This window comes from Streptopelia decaocto (assembly GCF_964273445.1).
Source record: "Streptopelia decaocto genome assembly, chromosome: 5".
In the NCBI taxonomy this organism is placed as follows: Eukaryota; Metazoa; Chordata; class Aves; order Columbiformes; family Columbidae; genus Streptopelia; species Streptopelia decaocto.
The window spans coordinates 1,382,765-1,410,070 of record NC_138659.1 but is presented as its reverse complement, the minus strand read 5'-3'; the positions used below and the strand labels follow the sequence as shown (position 1 = coordinate 1,410,070).

Sequence of the window (27,306 nt, the reverse complement as noted above, 5' to 3'; positions counted from 1 at the left end):
GAGAAGAAACGCTGAAAACAAGACCAATGCTAAAACACCAGCCTTTACACCTTTCCTCAGGACCTACATATGAGACTCAACTACGGGAATTATTTCTAAATGTTTGAACATGATAAATATTTTTAAAAGACCTACATTAAAAGCTATTTCTTTCCTTAAAAGTTCAAAAGTTAATTTAAAGAGATAATCAATCTCAATGACAGCTACAATTTGTCAATCCGGCTGCCCTGACCACTCGGTCTGTGTGGTGCTGTAAACTCACATTAGGACCAAGCCCTGACTCTGATTTCCTTATGGCAAAGGCCACAAGCCCCGAGTGGCTCCCCCGCAGCCGCCTGCGGGGAGCAGCCCGAGCCCCGCAGCTCGGTCTGCCCGCAACGAGCTTGCTATGGAAACCCGGGGCAGGATTCATGCATTCGTTTTAGTCGACGTGCAAAAATGACAATGTGGTTCGGCCTCTACTATTTTTAAAGGGTTTCTTTTAAAAAAGCAAATAATTGACTGACTGGCACTTAGGCAATCCACTGGAAAAAATGTTTTGCTGTTAAATCATCAAAACGCAAACATTAACTTACATTTTTTTCTCCTTTTCACTCCTCTGCAAATTTTAGCATATTTTAATTAGCAAGTGTTAGTTACCATAGCTACCATAACCATACTATCTTTGAAGCCTATTTTATTAAAATCCTGAAATTCGTACTCCTACAGTATCGCAGTTAAGCTTATACAACATTTACAAGCAAAACTGGTGTTATGTGGTGCAACATATGTATACCAAGACCAAAAAGAAATAACAACAGTGTAGGTCACCCTTATGTCTTCATGTCATAAAAATAAAGAAGTGACTAATAAGTGACTTCGGAGTATTAGCATGAAGCAAAAAGCAAACGTGACTGAAGAACAAGCAGGTCAGTTGAGAAGAGTTTAAGACCAAAAATAGAAAGATATTTCTTTCTAGAACACACACTGTGATACAGGGAAAGAGAAAAATAAATATAAGGGTAAGATCTTTTTGCACAGATGAATCACAGCCTTTAAAATTCCTTTTTAGTGGCACTTTATCCTGCTGGTGACATATAACCATCACCACTATCATCATGGTTGCTCCAAGACCCTACTTACCAGCTACAGTTTTAAAAGCTCCGAATTTTTTGTGCTGCTGCCACTTAACGCTTTGTGAAATGTGCCATATTAGAACGCCAATGCAGAACAAACCAAAATGACACAAAAACCCCACAGTTGTGCCTCTGTATATCTCAGATATGCTCCTTCGTATCTCAAATATGCTCCTACAGTAGAAATTAGAAAAAAGGGAAAAAGACCTCCTCCCTTCATCTTCAAAGAGTTAAACCAGAAATGGCCCAAACAGAAAGAGTGTGAAATTCAGCTTTAAACATTGTTTATGAATATTGCTACATTTGTATCCCAGACTGTACTTAAGAGTACAATGGAGTTACTCTGTTACACAAAACTATTTGGTGAACCTCTGTGTAGAGCCGCATCTTTGAGCTGGTGGGAAGGGAACCCAGCAGCAGCTGCTGCCAAAGAGGCCACGCGCCGCAAACGCCACGGGACAAAGGTCTTGGGTTTGTTGGTTTTGGTCGGTTGGTTGGTTTGGGGTTGGATTTTTGTTGTTGTGGTTGTTTGTGGTGGGTTTTTTTTGTTTGTTTTGGGGTTTTTGTTTGTTTGTTTTTAAACACACGCCTTTACTTCAGCGCTGCAGCAGCTGCTGAGCTACGCCAAGCACAGCAGACTGATGATCCAGGTAGGAAGAGCTGGACTTGCTGCCCAAAGGCAGCGACACACAAGACCATCCACAGGTACTCCAGAAAACAGCCCAACAGCCTCAGCCTGCAACGTCTGTACTCAGGGCAGCACTCGGGATCACCCAAAAAGCAGCTGCAAGTGTTTTGATATTTTTTCCTGGTGCTGTTTCTCCCCAGGTCCCTGTCACACACCATATGAGCTGCATATCACCATGAGGGATAGACCTAGAGCTTTCTAGGAACAAAGAATTAGCAAACGCTGGCCCCACCACAATAGTTCATTCTACAGGCTGGGAATGGAAACGAGACACATGGCCCATGTATTAACGTAGGATGGAGCAGGGGTGCAGAGTGGCCGCAGCTGGGACCTGCTCTACCTGCTCCAACTCCCCACCCAGCCTGAATGGCACAAGGAATTGAAAAAAAGCAAATAAAAAGCAAAAAAACCCACAATTGTGCCTTTGTGTATCTCAGATATGCTCCTTCATATCTCAAATATGCTCCTACAAATATGCTCTACCTGCTCCAACTCCCCAAGCTGCCAGAACAGCACAAAGAATTGAAAAAAAGCACGAAGAAGCACAAGACAACAGAAACACCAATAAAAGCTTTATGTTAATGTTACACATCAAGACTGCTTCCTGACCTAAATTTTGTATATACTTGATATCATCCAAGACCTCATCTTGTAAATTCTCACCTATTCCAGCACTTGACAAAGGGTCTCTGCTCCCTCAGCTATCCACAGCAAAGAAGTGTATCCACCCTCAACCTTACGCAAAACTCAGTCACAGAATCATTTCATTTAAAATTGTTCTGAGATTTTTACATCTTTCTGAAATACGCAGCAAATTACCTCACTGTGAGCTGTACAGATTTAAAAAATCGCCTAGCCTACTTCAATAAGTGGAGCATAACATCGTATAAAGGGGCAAGCAATAATACAGATGCACACAGGTATTAACACGTCTGCCGTGGCAGCTGGGGAATTGCTGTGAGAATCTGATGGAGATGCGTTGGTTACAATCGCGTGGGTGGCAAATGTTGAGGGCAGCAGTTAGAACAATTATTTACTGTAGTCAGGAAAGAAGATAGTCGCTATTAACTTGTTAACAAACGTCGCCTGAAGCAGTGAACTTTAAAAAAGCCCCTGAACCTCGTTCATCCCACCTGCTACTCATAACTTTGCCAAGCAAGAAAAGGCTCCAACAGGGTCATGTAAGGATCACGCTAGCTCCTATAAGGTGCACATACTATAGACAAAACTCTGCTCCTGACTATATTGGAGAAGTGTGAAAAAGTTGCAGGTGGCACACATATTTCAAGAAGAGGGACCAGAAGAACAGCTTTTTGGTATTTCGAGGAGAGGACAAAAGACAAGGAAAAGGAAAGGTGTGGATGATCAAAAAGACAGACTTAAATTCTTCCACAAAAGCTGCCTACTATTCTTGTATTCGCAACAAGATAGACCAGTTAAAATATCACCTCAAAAAAACACTATTCAGTGAAACTCTAGCCTGCTGAGCTGTATTTTCAATTCAAGAGGTATACTAAATTATTCCTTTATTCTTACATGACATCAGTTGCCTGTTAACCAAATGTTGAACTTGTTAGGGCACAAGACATTTATTTTAATATGCCTTCTGTGGTCCAACTGGGGTTAACCATTCTGCTCTGAGCCCTGCTCTTGGGCTCGCTTCTGAACAAGCAGAAGCTTCCCAGACCAACACGTCCCACCAGTATCACCAGCTCCCAGCCACACGCACACAGACACAAGGAAAGCGTACGGCTGCTCAGAGTCCGTCCATCACTTTGCTGTAATACTGTTACATAGAACTTCTTCCTGAAGTATTCAAACTAAGATAGTGTTTATCTCTTCACCATACCAACTCTCATCACAACTTGATGCTCTGAGCATTCCCACCACACTTCCATCCTTTTTTTTTTCTCCCTTTTTAAATTCGGGATACCTTTACAGCAGTGCCCTCTCCTCTGCAGCAACAATGATACCCCACACAAGCACACAGGCTTCCAACCACAAAGGATCAAGGAAACTGCTTCTAGACTCTCTCAAATGAGGACAATTGTTTCAAGAACTCTTTACATAACCAATGCTCCGACAAAACTTTGTACTATGGGTATGAACAAGCACTTATCCCTGCGTGAACTCCTACTTTACAAAGGTTGAACTTTGAAAAGTATCTACATTTCTTTAAACGTAAAAAGAAAGGAAAACAAATCATGACTCTAATATGAATCTCGTGTCTGTGTTCTTCCTCTACTCCTTTTTTTTCAGGTCACTAGAAAGGAAAACCAAGAGGATTTGTTTCCCAGACTATGATTAACTCTTATTACATGGACACTGTTTGACCATGAAAATATATACAGATTTGCTTACTTGAGCAGCCTTGTTAAATCAATGTAAGAAAACTGGGCACCATTTGAACTGCAAAAGAGTCCTGCGCGGGCTCCGGAAGACGACATCTTCCTCCTTTATTCTTTTTTGGTTTTTGTCTGTTCAATTTAATATCTGCACCATGTCTTTGATCCTGAAGCCTGTTTCTAACGGGGAATCCTTGGACCACAGCAGTAAATCTTTAAAGTCACTGATGTACTAATTTGTGCAGGTAAGGGTTCCTTTCAAAAATTCAAAATCAACGATGTATATTTTACATATAAAAGCACCCTCATATGCATTATTTACTACTAAGGTAGGCTGGAATCCTTTAGAATGAAAAGTTCTATAAAAGTATGTGAAACATTACTGCAGGCTTGTACAATTATTTTTCTAACTAAATAGAGAGTTTGGCTGACCTCAGACTTGTCATGTTTGCCATAGAAAGTTGTCACAATCTGTAAAAACAGAGTTGGTCACTATAAACTGAAAATTGTGCTAACATGTCTTCACATAAGATCAACTTTTCTTCCCAAGGCTTTTAACTATAATAAAAAAACCCAGCAATATTAAAACTTTGGGGGGAAAATTGCAACTTAAAACATAAATAACCCTTTGTATACAACATATGGTTAATTCAATGATGGTATTTTTACACAGTGCAGGGTGGAAAGAAGCACAGAAGTACAGATTCATTTGGTGTTCAGGCGAGAAGTTTTCCAAGCACATAAACTACAGATCTAGTCAGATATATTGAGATGTGACAGATGTAATAAAGATAACTGTATGTTTCTTTGTGTTCCTGGCTCAGCAGGAGAATTTCCTGCAGAAATTAAAATCTCTGGGGAGCAATTAGTGCAAATCACTAATGCAGGTAACAAGTCTTGTTCTCTGGAGGAAACAGTATATATTGGTTTGTTCTGGTTCAAGAGAGAGAAAACAAAGGGAAACTGTACAGAGAGCACTTCCCCTAGGTATGTACAGGCACTGCCTGGAACAAGGGACATGACCAAGTAGGTGCTGGAAAGCTGATGCAAGCTGGTAGGCTCAACATGTGAGCAAAATGCCTTTTACTGAATATTTTCCTGAAACACTTCCGTTGTGTTGAGATGAACGTGAGGAACAGAAAGGTCGCCGCTGCTGCAGTTCCCCACTGAGAAAGAGGAAGGTGAAGTCCAGTTGGGATGCCTTTGAGAAGAGGCCAAGCAAACCCTGAACGCCCACACCGCTGTCTCCCATGGATGTGATGGGTAACTTGCAAGAAATACTACATATACCAATTCTCCTCTGTGACAGACAAGGACAGAGAACACACAGGCTGGACGGGACAACAAAAACTTAGCAGGACAATCCACTCCTCTGGTAGGCTACCTTATCAGTTCTCTTGAACTCCTGGACTTCCAAATATTCAGAAATTGCTAAAGCTTTACAGGGAAATGACATATATGGTGGCCTGTTTCTTGTTCTTTCCAGGCATCCATATGTGGCCACTACTGGAAACAGGATAATGGTAAAAGTCGCTGTCTGAGTCAGGGACCAAATGGACCACAACCAGGCTGAACTGCTTCGGGAACTGTTATTTTCAAAAATAAAAATAAATTTTAAAAGTACTAGTTTTATATGACTCTAACACCAAGTTTCTCTGTTTAAAGGTGAGAACCAGCATTGCCTTCTCAGAACTCAGCACCAGACAGCAGAGGTTTTTCAGCCCATTCCATATTTGGGGAAACAGATGTAACCAGTGTTTCTCCTCAACTGGAAAAGTCAGGTCAGAACCCAACGTCCACATTGCTGCCCAGACCGACATTTCAAACGGTCGTTGCAGTCTTTCAACAGCCTATTGGGCAAGTCCACGCTAACCGGTAATCTGTTATAAACAACATCAAACTTCCCTTCTATGTCAGTTCTGACTATGGCAGCACGTTTCCTATGGCTGCAAGGGAACTACAGACAGTCCTCAAGGCAACGTGCTGCCAAACACTTGAGGACACACATAGCGCAAGAGCTTAACCTATTTAAATGGCCAAAATACAGGTTTATGTCTTGGTATACACCTTAATTGGTCCTCTTAGCTGGAGAGGCATTTGTTAAGTTAAACATGAAACAACCAAATGTAGCAATACCAAGCTTAACAAGCGTAGCATCTAAAGGTCTGGTTCCACTATTGCCTTCCAATTTGTGAAGTCACTTAAACTAACAAAGTGGATATAAAACAGCACCTCTCTAATTTGGCAACACGCTGCCAAACTGCGAAGGTATATAAATGACTCCATGCACTACAAATGCTATGTATGAAAACATCAACTTTTTTTTTTTTTGGTAAGTTTCTGATGTCAGCCCCGGCTGCGGAGCGATGGTCACTACCGGGGCTCGGGGCTCTTTGGGAAGAGAGTTCGGGCAGGAGCGCGGTGCTGCCCGGCCGGGACCTGCAGCCCCTCGGCCACCCCACGGGACCCCCCACACCCCCGGCCACCCCACGGGACCCCCCACACCCCCGGCCACCCCACGGGACCCCCCACACCCCCGGCCACCCCACGGGACTCCCACCGCCCCAGCCCCCCCGGCCCGCCCAGGCCCGCGGAGCGGCGGGAGGGATGGGAGCCGCCCCCCCGCCATGGCGACCCCGGTCCCGCCGCCCCCCCGCAGCCCCCGGCTCTGAGCATGTGTCGGTGCGAAGCCGCCCCCTCCTCTCCCCCCTCAGCGGGGAGGGGGCGGCATTTGGGGCTTCCCCCGGCCCGCCCCCCCCTGCCCGGCCCGCCCTCACCTGCCAGCGCCAGGATCTGGGCCTTGTGCAGCAGCAGCCGGTCGCCCCACTCGCCGGGGCTCTCGTCGTCCTCCTCCGCCTCCTCGGGGTTGCGGTACACCGTGTACACCTTCTGGTTGTCGAAGTCGAGCCGGGACGTGGGGCTGAAGTCCCGCACGCAGGAGACGGGCAGCGCGTAGCAGACGTTGTCCTCCAGGAACCGCACAAAGGCGTACATGGTGCGGCGGGCGGGGCGGCCGCGGCCCCGCGCTGGTATTGTTCCTCGCAATCCGCCCTCTGCGCTCGGCTGAGCTCGCCTGGCCGCGCCGCCAGCCGGGCAGCGCCGGCTCCGGGCAGGCACGAGCAATCCAGCGCGGAGCGACGCGAGGCGAGGGGCGGGTGGGGGCGGGAGGAGCAGCCCCCGCCCGGCTCTCCCGGCTCTCCCGCCCGGGCCGGGCCGGGCCGGGAATCCCCCTCCCGGCGGCTCCGGGCGCGTCCCGGCTCCTCCGCGGGGCTGGGGCTCGGGCTCGCCTCCGCTCGCCGCCCGGCAGGCCCGGGCCTGCCCTCGCACCTCCGCCGCGGAGCGTGTTGGGCCGGGCAGGTGCTCTCGGACAGGGACCTGCTGGGGAGTCCAGCGCAGGGCAACAAAGATGCTGAAGGGAGCGGAGCATCTCCCGTGTGAGGAAAGGCTGAGGGAGCTGGGGCTCTGCAGCTGGAGGAGATTGAGGGGTGACCTCATTAATGTTTACAGATATATAAAGGGGCAGTGTCAGGAGGATGGAGCCAGGCTCTTCTCGGTGACAACCAATGGTAGGACAAGGGGTAATGGGTTCAAACTGGAACACAGGAGGTTCCACTTAAATTTGAGAAGAAACTTCTTCCTGGTGAGGGTGGCAGAGCCTGGCCCAGGCTGCCCAGGGGGGTTGTGGAGTCTCCTTCTGTGCAGACATTCCAACCCGCCTGGACACCTTCCTGTGTAACCTCATCTGGGTGTTCCTGCTCCATGGGGGGATTGCACTGGATGAGCTTTCCAGGGCCCTTCAACCCCTGACAGCCTGGGACTCTGTGACAGGCCGGGCAGGGTCGGCCGGTGCTCGCCAGGCACTGTGCGGGGGACACGGGGACGGCTCCTGCCCCCGTCTCGCCATGGTCCGCCTGGGTCTGCCGGGATCCCCACAGCGCCGCTCACCCTGGAGCTCTGTTGCTCAAGCACGACGCAAGTCAAGGGCCCAGGAAGCTCCTTTTCCGAGTTAAAAACTCCGTGCACCTGTTGCAGACAAACAGGCCTGCTCCCGGGGCAGGGGACACACAGTCAGCTCTGAGGCCGGGGCCGCGCCAGCAAGCGCCCATGAGGAGAGGAGACCGGGTCCTTCACAGCCAAACCAGACACAACAACAGGCTTGCCTGCCAACTACCAACAGGACTTGCACAGCTGTTCTTACCTGAAGGGCTCCAGGGTAATGCAGAACCACCTGTGCTCAATGGTACCATCCAGTAGTGGTGGCTGGGGGAGCACAAACCTTCCCCACACTGCTCCAGAACAGCACAGAGAGGTGGGAAACTCTGTGCAGGTGTGTACGGACAAGGTTTAGAAGCCACGCCATTTTTAGCACAGATCCCTGAGCTTTTGGAGACACATACTGAGTATGGAGGTTGGGAGCTTCCTGTATGAAAAAACAATGTGGCACCATTGCTTGTGGTCCACAGCAAACTCTTATCCACATTTCTAGTGCTGAAGTACCCAACCAGACTTAGGAACACAACAATAATACGTGAAAAACTATTTAAAGGAAAAAAAAAATAATCACAGAACGAGGAATAAACAGCAAGAGAAGGGCATCGCTGCTTTTCTGTTTGCAAGAAGACAACAAAATATGAAAACAGTGTTTTGGGTTTTTTTGGTTTGCATATCCCTAAGGTTTGCAGTACTATCTGTACCCAATACATTGAGTTTAACCACTCTGAAAGTGGAAAACCTGAAGTAAAGTTCAGACTGAGCAATGGCACAGGTTGCCCAGAGAGCTTGCAGAGTTCTTATCCTTGGAAATAACGCAAAAGCCATCTGGACATGGTCCTGGGCAACCTGCTGCCCTTGGCCCTGCTTGAGCATGGACGAGATGAGCTCCCGAGGTCCCTTCCACCCTCAGCCATTCTCTGAAAGTATCAAAAACTTACAGTTACACCCAGCAGAAGTCTGTCTGTCTCTTAAGCAATACATGAAAACATAAGGAATGCATACAGCTATAGTTAAGCTGAGGTAAATATTTCAGTAACAAGCTGTAAACTTCCCAAACACTAGTAACAGCTTTATTATTTTAGCAATTACAGAGTTTTGCAAATACTTCCATTCAAGATTTGGGATTTAAGTGGCAGTACTTTATGTTAACAATAAAGTATTGCCAGACCGGTATGTAATTACAGGCAAATATAAGTCTGCTACAAAGTACGGGTGACAAATGTATTCCAGTAGCTAGGCTGCAAGGGAAATGAAATTCCAGCAAAGATTGTGTTGCTGATCAAACAGCAAGAGCTGCCGTGGCGCTCTGATCTGCTCTACCTTGTGTCACAACGGAGGCAGAGCTGCAGAAAGACGACGAGACAGGCCTAGAGCTGGAATTACTCTGTGGACACTGTTAAAATTACGTGACGGACAATTTTGTCCCACTAAGTTCAGTGGCTGGTGCGGGATTCGGTGCACCGGCTCTTGCCAGGCTTGTATTTCCTCTGCAGCTGAATTCTAATTGCAACATCTAAGGCTGCTGTCAAGGGAGAGGAACACAGGAAGATGGAGAAACTGGAAACAGAAGCTAAAGACTCAAAAATTAGGTTGACTTGGAAGGGGAAAGATCTCTTCAAGTACCAAGGAGGCCCAGATAATTTTCCCCCATGAAAGAAGACCGAAAGACTTCATGCCAAGGCAACCAGTGCCATAGCAGTGTGGGTTTGGTTTGGTTTGGTTGGGTTGGGTTCCTTTTTGGGGGAAAGGGCACACTCTAAAATGGTATTTGCAACATTTGACATTCGAAGGTTCAGTTACAGCAAAGGCTGTACAGATATTTGTATCAGCAGCAAAAAAAAGTTCTCAAATCCTTTAGAAAGGCTGTTTCACAGTTCTCCACTGAAGGTCGTTTTTGGGAACATATTAAGGATTGGGCTGATAAATGCATGTTTACACTTGGTCCCCAGCACACAGATTGAGCCAGAAGGCATTACAATGCTAAAGAATTAATAATAGTCCCATACATTTCTGCCTACAAGGAACAGCGTTAATTCCTGGCTTTAAAATCTATAAATAATCGGCACTGGTTAGCTGTGAAGCTGGGGAAAAGATCCATTTAAGCACAGAATGAAACACAAATACTGTCACTCCTTTGCTTTGAACCTTTCCCGTACTACCAATGGTTAGCCAGCTGTTCTAACACCGAGCTTAGCTCAGGGTTTAAAGATGTAGAGTTATTTTAAAGGTGTAATTGTTAAGGGAATTACTAAATCCTCACCAGATTCAATCCTCCGGCAAGTCCAGCCTTTTAGAAACAACACAACCCTGCTGAGAAGCAGGTTATCATACTTTCAAAATACAAAGGAAGCCTCGGCTTAAACAGTAAATGTGTCGCTCCAAGGGTCAGGAAACCGCCAAGCTCAGTCCCAGCCCTTGTGGGACTCCAGAGTGCTGGTTCCCTGCAGCATTACCTGTATTTCGCTGCTGCTACTTTTCTTGAAAAGTAAAAGAGTGTTGTAAGCAGGAGCTGATGCCTGCTGGTTTGATGTGCACTCTGGGTTTGCACAAAAGGTGCAAAATGAGCAGCTAATCGTACCAATAATAGTTATGCAGGTGCTCAACCTCAAAATGAGGCTCATCAGGCACATTACTTCCATGTTTAATACCAAACCTTCTAGGAACACCATATTGATTTTAATATTCTGATGAAGAAATTCCCATTTTCTTTTACTGCTCAGGTACAGAGGCTTCACCACCACCTGACTGCTCAGCAATGGACTATTACTAGCAACCCCTACATGTTTAATATGCGGTTTTCTTGGGAATTTATTTTTCCTCCAAGTAGGACACTTTTACATAGTGGTTTTTAAGCTCAAACGGACCTTGAAGGTGTATTCCCAATTTTTGTAGGTTACACTGTATTTTAACAATAGCATTTAAAGTCATAAAGCTTAAAGAATAACTCAAATAACAATGCGCAAGAACTGACGACTGTTCAAAGGTTTATGTACGTACATGCGTACAATCTACTCACAAGCTGGTTAATTTTTACCAAGAATGGGATCAATAGGGTGGTCGGAAGATACCTCTGTTCCATAGTATCATCTTTTATCTTACAATAAAGCGCAAGATAAGTTCATTTTCAGGTATGAATGAATCTTGCTCTGAACAAAGTCATATAGAGAAGGGCTGGATCTACTAGCCAGACAAACACAGCATGGCAGGCAATCCTAAGGGTTGTTCCCCTTTGGATTTGGAAGTAATTTTTGACTCTCAAGATACTGCTGGCACACTCTGCTTCGAGCATCACAGTGATTACATATCAAATGCACACAAACGACAAAAAAAAGAGCTTGAGTTCCTATAACATCCGAAAACATGGACAAGAGAATATCTGTGCCCACATGCAATTTCTGAAGCATTCCAATACCAAGAGAATAGCATGGGAGCCTAGATTACACAGATAAATTCTTAAGATTTCATCTTGTGAAATCTGTGGCCTTAAACCATCCTCAGAAGGGGAAGGGCGTCCCTGCAAAGCTATTCAGTCCCAGTTCCGCAGAGTGATCTAACCTTTTGGGGGCTGAGGGTAATACTCAATCATCTTTTACATTAAACTCTCAAGTCCTAACGGAATATTCTCTCAAAGAAATGAAACCTAAGGAACACTTTATGGACCCATTCACATAGGAGACACTTATTTCCCAGCTGGTATATTCTGTAACAAGAAAAGGTAATGATTAAGCCAAGGTGACCACTGGAGAAGGCACTTTCCTCACTGTTAATGACTGGCTGGAGAAACCAAGGGCCAAAGAAAAAGCCAGACAGTCATTCACTACCGAAAAATTCCTGACCTAAAGGTTATTATTACAATTATAAAACTGGAAAATGAAAAAGTAATTATTTTCTTTGGGTTTTTCTATGTATTGAAAAGGTAAAATTCCAGTGTCTGTTGCTGTGGATACTGGTGCGATCCTTATCATTCCCATCCTGGCAGGATGCGCAATGGACAGACCTGGGACTGGCAGCCCTTCAGGAACGTGTGCCAGACTGTTTTCCTTTTCCAAATTGCAGGTTAAGCCAGCTTGCGGTGGGCTCAGCTTTAAATCCTGCCCTTCTGGTACCACTGCCTTCAAGAACTGCTCTGAAGACACTATTGCCATTGCAACCCAAATGACCTTTAGTGCTCCTACCATCCACTGATGCCTTCAGCCTATATATTTCCACTCTATCTGGAAATTTTATTTGAGATTTTCCCTTTCTTTTTTTTCTAAACCTGACTTTTCCCTGGCTTTTGATATTCATTTTACTGATATGACTCTAAATGTAGCTTTACGTGTACAGATTTTGCACCACTCCAAGAATTTTATTCCTTTTGCGCCTTAATGACAAAGTGACTTTCATTTGGCAAGGACTAAAGTCTCCTTGTAACCTTTGGCCTTCAGTGTAAAATATCATTACTAGACACTGCTTGTGATTATGTTATGCTGTAGACGGAGCTCCTGAGTAAGAAGGTCTTCATGATCCATTTTGGTTTTCTGTTCTCACATCGGTACAGCACTGTTCTGCCTTGAAGCAGCATTTATATCCCATACGGACGGGGAAGGCGACCCTGCAGCCCTGTACTGGACAGACCCATCTGCCCGAGGGATATGACACATGCACAGCAGAAAAGGAGGTTGGCTACTGCGGTTTTTCCAGAACGGTACCTGCACAGACTCCCATTTCCACTTCCCTTCAGCAGCCTGATTTTAGCGAGAGACCAGACAGGCTCTGGAGATGGTTCGTGCTGGTTTGGAAGGCTCTTGACAATTAACAGCAACAGGAATGGGATTGCACGAGAGCAGAGTCAAAATTGTTTAAAGAGATATGTTTTCACACCCCAGTGCTTTTTAATTCATGCTCTTGTCATATTCCTCCTAATCCCTTTCAGGACAGGCTGTATTTCAGTATGAAGTGAGTGTTCAGAAAATACTCCCAGGAATTAGTGCTCACATGTCATCACTTCAGAAGATCGAGTTTTCTGCTTCTAATGCAAGTCACAACCAGAGATGGACCAGCAGCTCTGCTGAGGAACATCAACTGATGCGAGCACGTGAAGTCCTGTTGTGAAGGTGAATGGCAGATCACAGAGCGGGAATAACCCTCGGAATAGTCCAGAAAAGTGCCTTCCTCGGATGTGTCTTGTTAATAATCACATTTAAATTAAAATAAAGTAATTCTTCACAGTTGGCAAACTGAACACTGAAACTGCTGGAAACGGAAGCTGCAAGTGCTCACTGATATAAAAACCTTCACTACATTCTGTGAACCTCTCCACTTTTACTAAAACCAGCTATCTTTACCATTTATGAGGTACAAACGAAGTTGTGCCTGGTCTGTGCTAGTAGGTAAATAAATACATTTTTAAAAAAGCCACAAACACAACAAGTAAATGTTAACTGGAAGGAGCTGCTGTCACCCAGCTCCCAAAAATTCATACCATGGGATAACTGTGATGGACACCACCAGGAATTCTAGTACTTGAAGGAGGAGTAACTCATTTTGTCTCACACAGCGTAGAAAATTAACATTTGTCCTTGCCCTGCAAAATAGAAAATGGCCTGGGAAACTGATCGCCCGAGAGGGGTCCGAAACCTCCAGGGGCTTCCTGCTTTGCCGCTATTTTTCACAGAAGCTCGAGCAACATCTATTGCGCAATAATATTCAACATTGGGGGAATCGGGATCTTTTTTAGAGTGTGATCAGAAAGGAAGGCCCTTCACGGGCTGTCACGGTGTTCCTCATAACAATGCCAGCCTTGCTTCATCAAGGAAAATTGTGCACTAGAATGCCCTAGGGAAGCTGTAGTTCTGTGCATTGTTGTTGTTGGGGTTTTTTGGTTTTGTTTTTTAAAGAAAGACGGGAATTTTGGAGTTGGAGGTTCCCTTTAAGTACTCTCCTAACATGAATATGTTAAGGATGCTCTACCAAGCTCATGCATGAAATGTCATCCAGCCGTTAGTGTATTTCTATGCAAATACAGCTGTGAAAGATAATAACTGAAATCTGCATTTTTTTCACATTTCCAGCATATTATATGACTTCTCATTCTTCACTGTTTTGTAACTCTCAGTAGCCTCTCATATCAATAAAACAAAGCGCAGGTTATATTGCCTCCTGCTTAAATTCCCTGCGAACATCAAAGCTGGTCATTTGAATAAGCAATTTAATGTACACATTTTTATTCAGTTCAGTATACTGATATTCTCCTGGTAGGAGTAAGAATTCTGCAAGATGACTGCAGAGAAACACACCATCCAGAATATGAATTGGAATATTCTCGCAACGCTTTTCAGTGAGGATGGTGTGATATTAAGATTAGATCTTGCATATAATCAAATTTTGATGCTTGTACATACAATCTGGTATTTCTTTTCCTTTATGAGGTTTGTATGCAAAAGCACAGCATTCCAATATTTTGAACATACTCTGTGTGCAGATACTCCACAGTCCAGACTGGTGAAAAAACAATGTCAGTGAGAATAAAGAGCTGTGTGCGGCACAGCTGCCTGCGGACTCGGCTACATTCGTCATAACTAGTTTTACTATTCCGAGGACAAAAGTCTTGCAAAAGCAGCTTTTCCACAACAGCCGGAGCAAACAGGGCTCATGTCCAGCCCGAAATTCAGTCTCGGGCTATAGATTGACTCGGAGCTGTCAGTCCTCCCATAATCTTTCAGATTCTCTGATATGATACAGAATTCCTTTTGGATGGCTTATATTTTCCACATCCACTCTCTGTTTATTTACCAGTGCATGTAAGAGGAAATAAAATAGAAAAGATAAGATAGGTGGGGAAACAACAGGGATTACATTACAAGCAAAATGGGGCGCTACTGAGAGTATCTCACAGTGTTGAGTGAACATTTAAATAAACTTGCCTACAGTTTATATCCAAAAACACAAGAGAGAAAAGACCACAGAGCAAAGGACGTCTGGATTTTAAGACCTAACCCAGAAGCAGCACGGTGCAGTGTCTCAGGATATTGCTTGAAATAGTCAGCTGGTTGGGAAGTAAGCTAATAATGGCTTAGATAAATTTGCGCCTACGAAAAGTGATGAATTGACACATTTCTTAACAAGGAAGGATAGTTCAGCAGACACCATTATCGGCCTTTCTCTGACCTGGAGGGACTATCTCTACAATGAAAGGCGTAGGCAGTCTCCAAGGGTAAGGCAGTCTCTAATTCCGTAGTGTGATTACTAACAAGGGCACCAATTATAATGTAACAAAAAAGGGAGAGAGCAATTTCATTCTACTGAGGCTTCTATATATACCTTTGCAATCAGCTACTGCCCACAGAGGCTTTTCACTGGTTTGACACACCATGTGTGACACAAGTACTTTGATTTTTCCGTGGTCTCTCCAGAACTCACCGCAATCACTGCTGACCACTATTACCATATTTAACAGCACAACAAACCGGGACTGTTAATCAAAAACATAGGGACAGTAACCATCCTTGCTCATAGCTCATATTGTGTGATGAACCCAGAGAGGCTGGACCTGGAGAGGTCTCCAGTGGACCTCCGATGCAGCTTTGCAGCCTGAGAAAACCCACAGAGTTCTTGCTTACCCTGCAGGGCTATCTCGGAACAAGATCTCAAATGTCCTCTGTGCTCAGTGTGGAAGCTGCTAAACTTCCTTCTGAGGAAAGCGCAGGGTGTTGTAACTCTAACTCCCGTCCTTTGGAGCAAAGACTGGCAGAGGACACCTCCATCTCCTCCCTTTAGCAGCCTGAAGTTCTCACCTCCTTCCAAAACACAGGCCGAGAGAGATTTCTTTCCAAATCAAGGGTTGTCTGCCATCCCTCATCTACAAGCCCCTCGCTGCAGCCCTTGGCAAGCGAGATGCCTGTTTGGGCTCCCCCGCCTGGCTGCCGGGTTCAGATCCCCACTCTGCATCTCCGGCTGCAAAAATCCTTTTCTTCATCTGAAAATCCATACTTTCCCAGAGCCAGAACCCCCGGGAAAGGGCACAATGTGTTACACTCCAGCAGACTCACTGAGCACTTGTAGGTGACCACGCTACCGCAGGGCACCGCTTTTCCTCCACTGAGAGCAAACGACTTTGAATTAACTCGCTTACCTATAGTAACAGCACATACATAGGCAGTTACTGTAAACCAGCTGATTTGCAGGACACTTGTTATTAATTTATTGAGGGGTCTATATTCTAGAGAGAATTGTGTTGCTACAGCGGGAAGTAAGAAATATAACAATCCGACTTACTCTTCAATGACTCAAATAGCTCCAAGATTATGTTTCCTCTGGGGAAATATTCTCAGTGAGCATACTGGCTGCACATTACATGGTTTTGCTCATTTGGGGCTTTGGTTTTTCACACATTTAGATTTGGGGACAACTGGAAGTGAAAAAAATAATGTTTATATATGAATGGCCCATTTTAATTGTTTTATGTTTGGGGTTTTTTTAATTCTTGTCCCTGCTGAAGTAGCAAGATCAGTCCAAACTCCAGGCACAGGAAGGCTGGGAAGAATAGAGGAGTTTTCTCTTTGTTAAAAAGTCCTCTAAAATGGCAGCTCTTTCTTTGGGATGCTATTTAATGAACATCACTGTCAGGAATCAGTATTGCTGAGAGGTTTATTCACTTGGAAAGCAGCATGGGCTTTGGTACCTATTTCATCATTTAAGTTTAGGAGTTTTGGTCCTAGCAACACTAACTTACCAAGTTATCTCTAGCAATTAAAGTATATTCTGTAGCTTAACCTTTGGATGATGTATAAATACACACAGCCACTCCTACAAGGCAATTTGTCTGCCAATCTGGAAAATGCTAACATTATCATCAATAAGTCAACAGCCTGCAATGTTCAATTATGAAATCAGAACAAAATCTCGTTCACATTCAACCTGGATGTAAAGATCATAAGAGCTGCCCGTTTGTTGTGCGGGACAGTACATTTCAAAGAGCACGGTATTCTGCCCCAATAATCGCGATCTGCACGGCGTGTTCAGGTATTGTTGGAGAGATTAAAAACACAAAACTGGAACAGAACAGGTCAGCATCAGATAATCACAAGCAATTCCATGTCAGCAACAGGCAGACATGCGCCAGCAATGTGGCAAAAGCGGTAAAACGGAGACTTCGTGCCAGCGAGGACGTGGGATTCATATATTCAGCCAAAACTCAACCCAAACCATTGAAATTGTTGTTCACAAGTGACATCTCCGTGTCACAGTGTTCGGAAACTCTACTGCTTGGCATGAAACTATTTAAAGCAAAAACTGAGTATAAGCAAGTATTTTTTCCCTCTTTACCATTTTGCATGTTGAGCATCCGTATGCTTTCAGTGCTATCGATTCCCTTAAACAAAGAGATCAGAATAACTTTTCCAGACCAGCTCGAAGAGCTGTGCAGTTACACACCAAAGGAATGATTTGTGACAATTTTGTGGGAAAAGGCAGTTTGATGGAATTTTATCTACAAATATTTGTTTAAAGAGTTTTGCCTCAAAATCCAGTTGAAAAGCAAATGGACAATGCTGTTTCATTTCACCTGGCATAGCTTCACTCATTCTGTTATTCCCTTCCCCTTGAGTTCCCATCAATTCCATTCAAGTGTCCATCAACCACTATACTTCTCTGATGCTCATTCCCATCCATCCCTGCTGTTCTTTTTCACTCTTTAAATTTAAACATCTACTGCTAAAAAGTTAAAAAAAAAAGGCTAAAAAAATCCTTTTATATTTATTCTTGTGACTCACAAGAGAGAACAGGGAAAAATACTTAGACTTGTGAAGGAGAAAATAATCTACATTTCTACTGCTTTCTCTCAGAGCCTCCCTTATAGTAACCCTCAAACCTATAGTAACCCTCAAAACCTTATAGTAACCCTCAAGCCTTACAGTAACCCTCAAAACCTTATAGTAACCCTCAAACCTTATAGTAACCCTCAAGCCTTACAGTAACCCTCAAACCTTATAGTAACCCTCAAACCTTACAGTAACCCTCAAGTCTTACAGTAACCCTCAAACCTTACAGTAACCCTCAAAACCTTATAGTAACCCTCAAAACCTTACAGTAACCCCCAAACCTTATAGTAACCCTCAAAACCGTAGGTTTTTGGTAGTTGACCATGTAAAATTGGAATTAAAAATCTCAAGCATCTGAATTGGAAAAAAACCCCACCCAAGTTCCCTATTTTCACAAATCAACATTTCTCAGAAAACCCTCTATATGTTGGATTTCCTATCAAAATGGAAAACAGCTTGAAAATGTTCCTGAGAATGTGAAGGGTCTTCTGATGGGTTCACACGCCCTGCATGTGTGCAAACACCACATTCAAAGCGACGTTTTCTGGAGGTGGTTGGGCCAGAGCATTTTCTGATCTCATTGCTGAGGCTCTGCCTTTGTACCTCAGGTGTTTTGTCCCGGGATCTTTCCACGATAAGATTCCTGGAGCTGCTACTCTTGGGGACAAGTGACTTGTGAAAAACCAATGCCCCAGCCCCCAGGTCTCTGTGTTTTAGGACCTGGAGCGAGCTCGATGCAGGTTGGAGAACAACGTCACGCTCGGGGCACTGATGAAAGCTCTGGACAAACCGATGCAACACGAGGTGTCAGCGGGGAATGGCACATTGATTGCAACAACAAATGCCAGAAAGGTCTGAAAAGAACAAAAATGTAGTGCTGAGCGAAAGAAGGAAGACAAGAGGGAAAGGATACTAAGAGGTTGCAGGCCTCCGGCAACTTGCCTGTAGGTCAGTGTGTATCTGGGGCAATTAATCAAGCAATTTTCGTAACTGTTTTTCACAATGATGCGTAAACATTGATGATACTACTCGGTCTAATTCAATGGATGGGGTTGACAGGATCTACCCTAAACTCTCACCATACTAAGACTTGAGCAGCTCGTTGAAGCTCATCTTCTGGGTCAAGGGAGGGCCAGCACCTCCAGATGGCCCATCAGCTTAGGGATAGGAAGAGCCATTCTCTCCTGAACTGATTATTTGTTCTTCAATATGTGTCATAGACCGCACACCTAGTCTTGGTGTGCCTGAAGCAAGATAGGATGAACCTTAACCTATGCATTCTCCTTCGCCCCCAAATGAATACATCAATTAATACGGTAGTATTTTTAAGCAGAGAAGCAAACAAGCTCTGGTTTTGGGATATAGGGAGCCACTGTGAACTATAGAGCTTGGGATGGGGGCACAGAGCCAGCGTGCCCAGCCCGGAGCGGCTCACAGCAATGACGGATGGTGCTCGTGCAGCACGTGTCTGCTCTCACAGGGGGACACGGCTGGGACAATCCCACCTCTGATGCTGAAGGTCTGCTTTAAATTGTGTTTGGGGTCACCACCACGCAAATACCTTACAGGAGCCTCCATCCCTCTCTCATCTCCAGCTGGAAGCAGCACTACTGCAGGAATGCTGGAGCCACCTCCAGCCTCCCCGGACCTGGGCCAGCACGCTGACTGCTGCAAAAACCCACATTTGGAGTAAAGCAGAGTGTTGGATGCATTAATCAAAATGATCGCCGGTGCAAGATCTGCTAAGAACAAAGAAAACAAATCCAAGGGAAGTTAACACTAGAAACTATTTGCAAGGCTCCGTGAGTCAGCTAATGAAATAACTGTCAATTGCAGACACCAACCTTTTGTGCTTTCACACAATTTAAATAAAAAGTAATTTGCATTCAGGAATCCAAGTCTCCCTGAAAAAAGATTAACAATAGGATTCACTTTCTCTCCACAACCTTTTTTCTGCCTCCCTTCCCCCGGGGGGGGGGCTCTGATAAGGTCACCTTATTAATGCAGATCTCTGTTTTTCAGAAAGCAGCCAGGAGTTTAACTGTTTCACTGTGAAATGATCTATGAGATGAGAACAGTCCATTTTTTATCCTTGATTGATCATTTCAGCATGTATAACAGCAAATCCTAAGGGACACCGCTCAAATCCCTGCTTCAGACTGACCTAGAGACTCAACGCTAAAATGTGTTGCGCTCCACTACACAATCCCTCATCGGTTTTTCTTAACTTAGCATTTTCCACAGAACATAATAAAGTTGCCTTGCATCATTACGGTTCTCTATAGAAAAAAAAAGCATCTTATAAATAAGCACAAAGTGTGAGGAGCTGCGAGCGGGTGGCACTGGTGGCTGCTCTCACACACAAAGGCAGGAGCGGCTCTGCCTTCCCCATGCAGGTGTCACGGCCTCTCACGTCCCTCCCTGGCCACCAGAGCCCTGTTCTCCTGCCTCTGGGGACAAAATCAGGGGCTCCGGCTCCTACGCACTGAGCTGAACATAACTCTGATCCACACTGATGTTCACCTGAAGTTCACAGGGAAAGACCTGGTAGAATTTACAGACTTTATGTTTATAAATCCAAAGTATTATACACATGAACCAGAGGAGATACAAGTCCGAGACACAAGCAGCAGTTAGAAGTCGAGAAAGAAGCCATGGGCACAGCTCTCGGTTGTCAAGTGTATTTCGAAACAGATGGGCAAAATATCCACATCAAGAACCATTCCACACAACTTCCCCCATTTTTCTTCCTATCCTTTCTTCTCAAATATTAAACTCCGACTGTTGTATCATGATTGTGCAGTCTATAAATTCCTGTAATCAGCTGATGGAGCAACATCAATTACGGAGACTTTGTGTGGGCCACGTGCATCTTTACATCCCTTTATAAAATGCTGACACGTTCCCTATCCAAAAGGGATTACAATCATAGAGGATGATCCTGCAAATGCCTACTATTGAACGTACCGTTTGCTATCATGAGTAAGCCCACTGAAGCTCCCAGAAACTCACATGGCTGGGATGAAAAGCTCTGATTCACATATATGACTAACAAAGATATTCAGGCCACATTTTCCATCTGACCAGGCTTTTGCAGGCTGAGATTTAGAGGCTTGAAGCTTTCAGACTCGAAAAGCAGCCCAGGACAACAGGCTGGCTGTGAGATGGTGCAGGTGACAAGTGCAGGAACAGGTGGTGGTTCCCCTCAGAAATAAGAAAGAAGGGAAACAAAATTTGCAAAGCTGTATCAGGAAGGCATTGGGTAGTTATGATCATCATCATGGGGATGGGGCTGAGATGAGAGCAGTATACAGAACAGAAGAGATGCAGGAGATATTTGCATTGATGTGCCAAAGCCAAGATCTGGGTGACAGGGGGCTCAGCGGGGACAGAAGGCTCGGCACTAATGCAGAACAGACAGGGAAGCAATACAAGGATTCAAAGAGCAAGAGGTTTAGTTGTGAGCAGCAGAAGTGATTCTGAGCCACTCCTTTGCACTTTGGTAGGAGCTGTTGGTCCCAAGCCAGGACACAGGTTTAGGTTTTAGTCTTTGGGAGCGATGAGTAGCACACGTGGTAGATGCTTTGCCTAAGGTGTGCCGTTCCACTAATTGAGTGTTACTTAACCCAATCTCATCGTTTCAGAAGGCACACCGTAATAAGTTATTTGCAGGTTATCACTGATGGATACATAAAATCCACTGAAAGCATCAGCTCTCATTCAGCAATAGCATGGCCTGAATATTTATTAACTTTTATTTACATTATGTCTATTCTATTTCATTGACAGGTAAGAATTCTAAGACACATTAGAAAAAATCATATCCTATGATAAACATGCACAATGTTAAAATCAATCTCTTTTCATCCCCGCCCAAAACAAAGCAATTTTCTCGCCACCTATGCCCCCGAATTAGTAAAGACCTGAGTTTAGAGAGAGCTCTTCCTACAGTCTCTGACTATTATCTGATTTATATTCCTCCACATGCAATAAAAATCTCCCTAAAAAGCCACCCATATCATGCAACAATCCGGGGGCAGAATAAAGCAAGAGAGGGAGATGACTGTGACAATGATTAGCGTTAGTGTAGAGCATTATAAGGTCAAATTTCTGGTTGCTAGTCTGGGTGACTATTTTTGCAGCGCGGTGTAACTGAGAAAGGGGCTGCTGACTATTCTCAGGTTTGTGTTAAGGCTCTTGGTATGTGCACTGGGAACGAGAACCTTCCCCGCAGCATGAACCACACCAAGCTTCCCACAACACATTACTGCCTGCTGAACACTAGAGATGTACTTTGAATAGCATGCTACGTAAATATCAGCTACATTATTCTGAAAACCTTCTATTTATTAAAGTATTGTGGGTTTTTTTTTTTGTTTTTGTGTTTTAAAGGCTCTTGGTACGTTACTGAGAGATACGAGTCTCTGGGGTTCCAGGGCATGCACAGCAACGTTTAGATGGAACACCAAAGGGAAGCATGGCTACCAAAGGCACTAAAACAGAGAAGAGAAAACCATTTTAAATTACTGCAAAATACAACTTGAAGTCACAAACGTGTCTCTTAAAATGTTCAACATTTTATTAAAGAATAAACTAAAACAAAAGGAAGGGATTAAATGAGATCTTGAATTGGTTCAAGATAGTTGTAACAATGCAAGCCAAAGGGTTTCTGCTGTTTGTTTCTTTGCGTAAAAGTGGGGACAATGGGTACGAACCCAGAAAGAGCAATTAGTCAAAATACAACTAGGCAACAAATGTGGAGTGTTCACAGCAAGCTTATAGCATGAGATACAAAGCACTGCTTCAGAGACAAGGGAGGGGAATGATTGCACTTCTCATAACGAAATACATCAGTTGGGTGACATTTCCATCATTGGGTTGGGTTTGGTTTTGTTCGCAATTTGCGTGCGATACGCTGAGTTGAGCCTGGGTTTCATAACTAAAGAGACTAATGTTTTAAAGACCTTAACCTGCTGCTTATACACTGCTCTCTGAGGTCCATAGGGGATTTGGGGATATAGGGAAAAAATAAAAACAAAGCAAATCATAACAGCAAGCCTAACGTGATTGAAATCAATAAGACTATGTATACGGTCTTCATTTATGGACAACTTTTTGCATTAGTACTTTTGCCTTTAAACCAACATGCCTCCATGCACTGCACTAAAGCAGTTTTAAGCTAATACAGTAATTTAAGGGCTCAACTCTCCCGTTAACATAAAACCGTAGTGTTTTCATTTGCTGAAACTTGGGCCACGAGTGACACATTTGAGCAGCTGACAGGTCTGAGGCAGCAAGGACCACAAACACCGTGTACGTGCTGCTGGATTTGTCCAAGTGCATGCTGCTTAAATCTGGGTGGAAATTGATCTTGTAAACTGATTGAGATTAATTAAAGGTATAACTCAGGGAAGGAAAAAAATGAATCACCACATATTTCTTTTCAGCTCATTTTTCAATGGGCAGTGTGCAGTTCTAACGAGGAGCAATGGCCATAGCATGCAAATCTTCTCGCTTTCACAAAAGCGATATTTTTTCCTCATTTTTCTTTACTTTGGCCAGTCCGTGAGCTTCCTGCCAACAGAAAAATGTACATTTTTGGGGAGAAACTGGTGTTACCTACTGTAGGAAAAAGAACGTTCCCCTTTGGAAGGTCTGAGAAAATTCTTTATGAAATTTCTCAGAAGCCAGAAAAAGAAGAGCTTAAAATACCTATTTTTTTAAACTTCTATATTAGCCCATGTATTTTATTTTAATGTTTGAATCGATAAACACCAAAGAAGAAAAAACCATTATGTAGGTGATGTGGACTTCAGCAAGGGGTCCGGCTGCAGTGTCCCGGTGCAAGCCTGTGGATTTAGCTGGTTCTCCAGAAGGTTTTTCATACAATTGACATTTTTTATTGTAATTTAAACCAAAAACAACCGAAACCCAACGTATTTGTATTTCAGATGGCTCAGTTATTGTAAACGGATATCCCAGGAAGCGGCTGAGGCGACACCGGTTCACCCCACATGGATCTGTCCCAGTTCAGCGCGGGCTCCAGCCCTCGGACCCCTCACCCAAACCATCGTTCCTCCTCTCGCCAGCAACAACATGAATTGTTCTTGAGAGTAGGAGCAGCTATTCCTGCCCCTTCCCAGAAGCAGCGTTTGCTGTGGGACAGAGCACGGGGGCTCAGGGAGGCGTAAGGGGGTGAGAGGATGGGACACGGTCCCTGGGGTAGGTGAAGGGGAGAAGCGAATACAAAACCAGCAAAAACACGGCTGGTTCTCTTATCCAGCCTGAAACGCAGCAAAGATACCAGGGCTTAACGCGATACTGCGAAACACAAAACTATCAGTTATGTCCAGACCTTTATTTATCAAAATATCAGGCAAAATCTTTAACTTTCGAATGAGCAGCTAGGAACAAGGTGAAATCGCTTCTTTTTAAATGTGATGTTATCCCGAAAGTCCTTCAGGTATTTTCACCGGGTGTTTCAAAGAGCTTGTTAACGGCCAGGCTTCTGAAGCCCGAGCCATTGCCATCCGCAGCACCGCTCTGCTCAAAGCTCGAGGCCTCAAAGGCACAAAATTCAACAACAAACGAACGGAAAGCGAAAAGAAAGTTCAAGCCAGAGCTGCTGTTCATGCTCAGTTATTCTGGTTCTGCTCTCCCAGAACACTCTGCTCTCTACCAGCAGCTGCAGAAAGATGCTCTCAATACCCTCCAGCCAGGCCAAAAGGGATCATCTATCTCAGTGCCTGTGAAAATCACATCATCCCTTCCCATCGGGATTAATATCCGATGCCACACTAGTCTGATACATGCGGGGTGAAGTCTGACACTTCTTGTTAGAGAGGTCGCGCAAGGAAACAATCTCTGCAGTCCCCAGAGCAGAACCCACGACTGACAAACTCCCATTCCCTGCACTGCACGTTTTAAAGAGGCGATCTTAATCATCACCGTTTTTATTAATTCCAGTGAATAATTTTCACCTGGCCAGCTCAGAGCCTGCGTCTGGGCAGGTCTGTTCAGCTACAGCAACAGTTTAATGAGAGCAAAGCTGCGGCCCCATCTCGGCTTCCCCGCGCGGTTCGGCTGCCGCCCGTCTCCCTGCAGAGACCCCCGGGGTGATTCTTGCAGGAGAAAAACGACCCATTTTCAGGTACACACAAAGCAGCGTTGCAGAATAAACCCAACCACTGCCTGCAGTTCATCACAAGTCACAGAAACCTCATCACCTGCAGAAAATGTGTTATTACATATACGAGGCAGATCATAACTGAAAGTTGGAGGCTCTATAGTCATAAATTCAGGCAGAACCAGTAAGGAAACGTATTTTTCCTTGTCCGTTTTTAGCCAACAGTATGCGAACAGCAGTTTGAAAAGCCGGCAGGCTTGCAACAACTACAGCACATTCAAACGACATAAGAATGGGGATCAGGTCTTGTTACATATTCATCTTATTCTACCTTGTTAGAATCTAATCCAAAACGCAGCACCTTCAAGACCTGGAGCAGGCCCAGAAGAGCAAATCACACTTTCCCGGCTGGCACAGAGCAGGCAGGTCCTGCCTGCTGGGATTATTAAAAGATCCCATTTTACATCCTAACCCTGCAGGCAGAAACAAGTCTGCAAGTCACCTTACACGAAGGAGTGGAGGAAGGTGCTACATCATTAAAAGCTAGGCTAGTGTTTCTAAGGGTAGGCACACACGTTAGCTCATTGAATCACTATCTTCTTATCTTGAGAAGCTGAGCTGCTGTTACTCCAGATTAAATTGCAAATGTTCACCATCTTTGAGACAGCAATGTACATTGGAAGTTGGGGACTAACCCGTCTGTAGGCTTTAAGTGCTCTCTCTGTACTCCAGGCTTGCAACCAGCTGGTGTTACTCTGATCGCTCAAGTTGCTGAAGCCAGAGTATCCATCCATACTGGGATTTTGCCATTGTTGGTCACCTTCAGCTTCAACATTTCATAATTTTTCATAACAGTTCAATATTTCATAAACAATGTACCTTAGGAAATAATAGCTCTACATACATCTTACTGATACTATGGGCATCAGCTATACTAACAGCTTTTCATAGAGACCAAACAATTCATAATAAATGACAGAATTAGGAAATAAGTTATCCAGACTGAGCATCCCGTTCCTCCCCCTCCATCATTTTCAGGGACTCTGTCACTGGTACCACACTGCAAAGACCACGGAACTAGTGTAGGATGGGATTAAAATTCAGAACGAGCGTGACAAATTGGAGAAAGAGCCTGATGAGAAAATGGTGACAGATCAATAAGGACGAGGTTATACATACAAAATAACTAACTGAACAAGCACAGGCTAGAAGACAACTTGGGATTTTTGGAAGAAGAACGGTGGCGTATTTTAAACCGGAAACTCAACACAAGCCACCAGCATCAAACTTTACAAATGAGGTGAATATTAAATGTGTGATTTCATCCGCCCACTTCGTTCGGCGTTTATAAAGCCCTAGTTGGAGAAGTAAATAAAGTATTCTGGGGGAGCCCGGGAGAGAGCGAGGGAGTTCAGAGGGGCCACACAGCAATGGCTGGAAGGAGCAGGGTTGTCCGCTCTCAACTAAAAAAACCTTCAGATCTTTAAAAGTCTGTTGCAAAAAAAGGGAAAAGAATTATTTATTCTCTATAGCAGAGAGGGCAGAAGCAACAGACTTCTTATTTCAGCAAGGTCCAGTTAGTTTAGACATCAGTAGAGCACTCTGACCTGAGACTGGAAGGTACCGTGGCTACAGAGAACCTGTGTCCCTCGAGGTTGGAGAAACAGCCCTGAGGCATTACACAGGTTTCCCTGGCTTGGGTTGGGTGTCACACCAGCCGGCAGCTCCAGGCGTCTCCTGGGGTGACTGTCAAAGACTCTGGCATGGTCACGGGTTAGGTGCTAATGTAAAGGTGCTAACGTAAGGGAAGCAATTTACAGTAAACGCTCGCACTTTTCAGGTCCTGCAACCCCCCAGGAGTTACACTGCGCATTCCCGAGTGCGTTTGAAGCCAGACACCCAGAATTTGAGGGGAGACCATAAGTATGCCTGTGAGATGTTTCCTCCCGTGTTTTGCTTGCAGCAAACACACACGCAGCCCTGCACCGCGTGGCCACGCTCGTCCCGCAGCACGAGTGTCACATCACCACGCAGAGTCAAACAGGCTCCTCGGACACCTCCGGGGTTCCCAGGCGGTGGGGTCAGAGACACCGCGTAGCAATGGGGTGACACCAGTGGCGAGCTGGGCACACGGAGCCATCTCCATGGGCCGGCACCATGGACAGGCTGGGAGCTGCTCATGGAGTCTGTAAAGAACCAACTCCAGCAGGAGCAAATAGGGGCAATGAAAGCATCTGGC

General features: G+C 44.7%; 2 protein-coding genes across 4 annotated transcripts in view; both read right to left on the bottom strand.

The window, feature by feature from the left end:
- BEND5 (BEN domain containing 5) overlaps window positions 1-7,249 on the bottom strand; it is a 30,603-nt gene extending 23,354 nt beyond the window's left edge. Inside the window, exon 1 of one of the 3 annotated variants that reach the window (XM_082054679.1) lies at window positions 6,926-7,249. In XM_082054679.1, the coding sequence (XP_081910805.1) occupies window positions 6,926-7,142 (217 nt within the window). In that variant the 5' untranslated portion in view covers window positions 7,143-7,249. The remainder of the gene's footprint in view (window positions 1-6,925) is intronic. The other 2 variants (XM_082054678.1, XM_082054680.1) reach the window with 2 other exon arrangements.
- Window positions 1-27,306, bottom strand: part of AGBL4 (AGBL carboxypeptidase 4) — a gene marked incomplete at its 3' end in the record, with an annotated part of 860,906 nt that overhangs the window by 337,748 nt on the left and 495,852 nt on the right. The window lies entirely within an intron of this gene.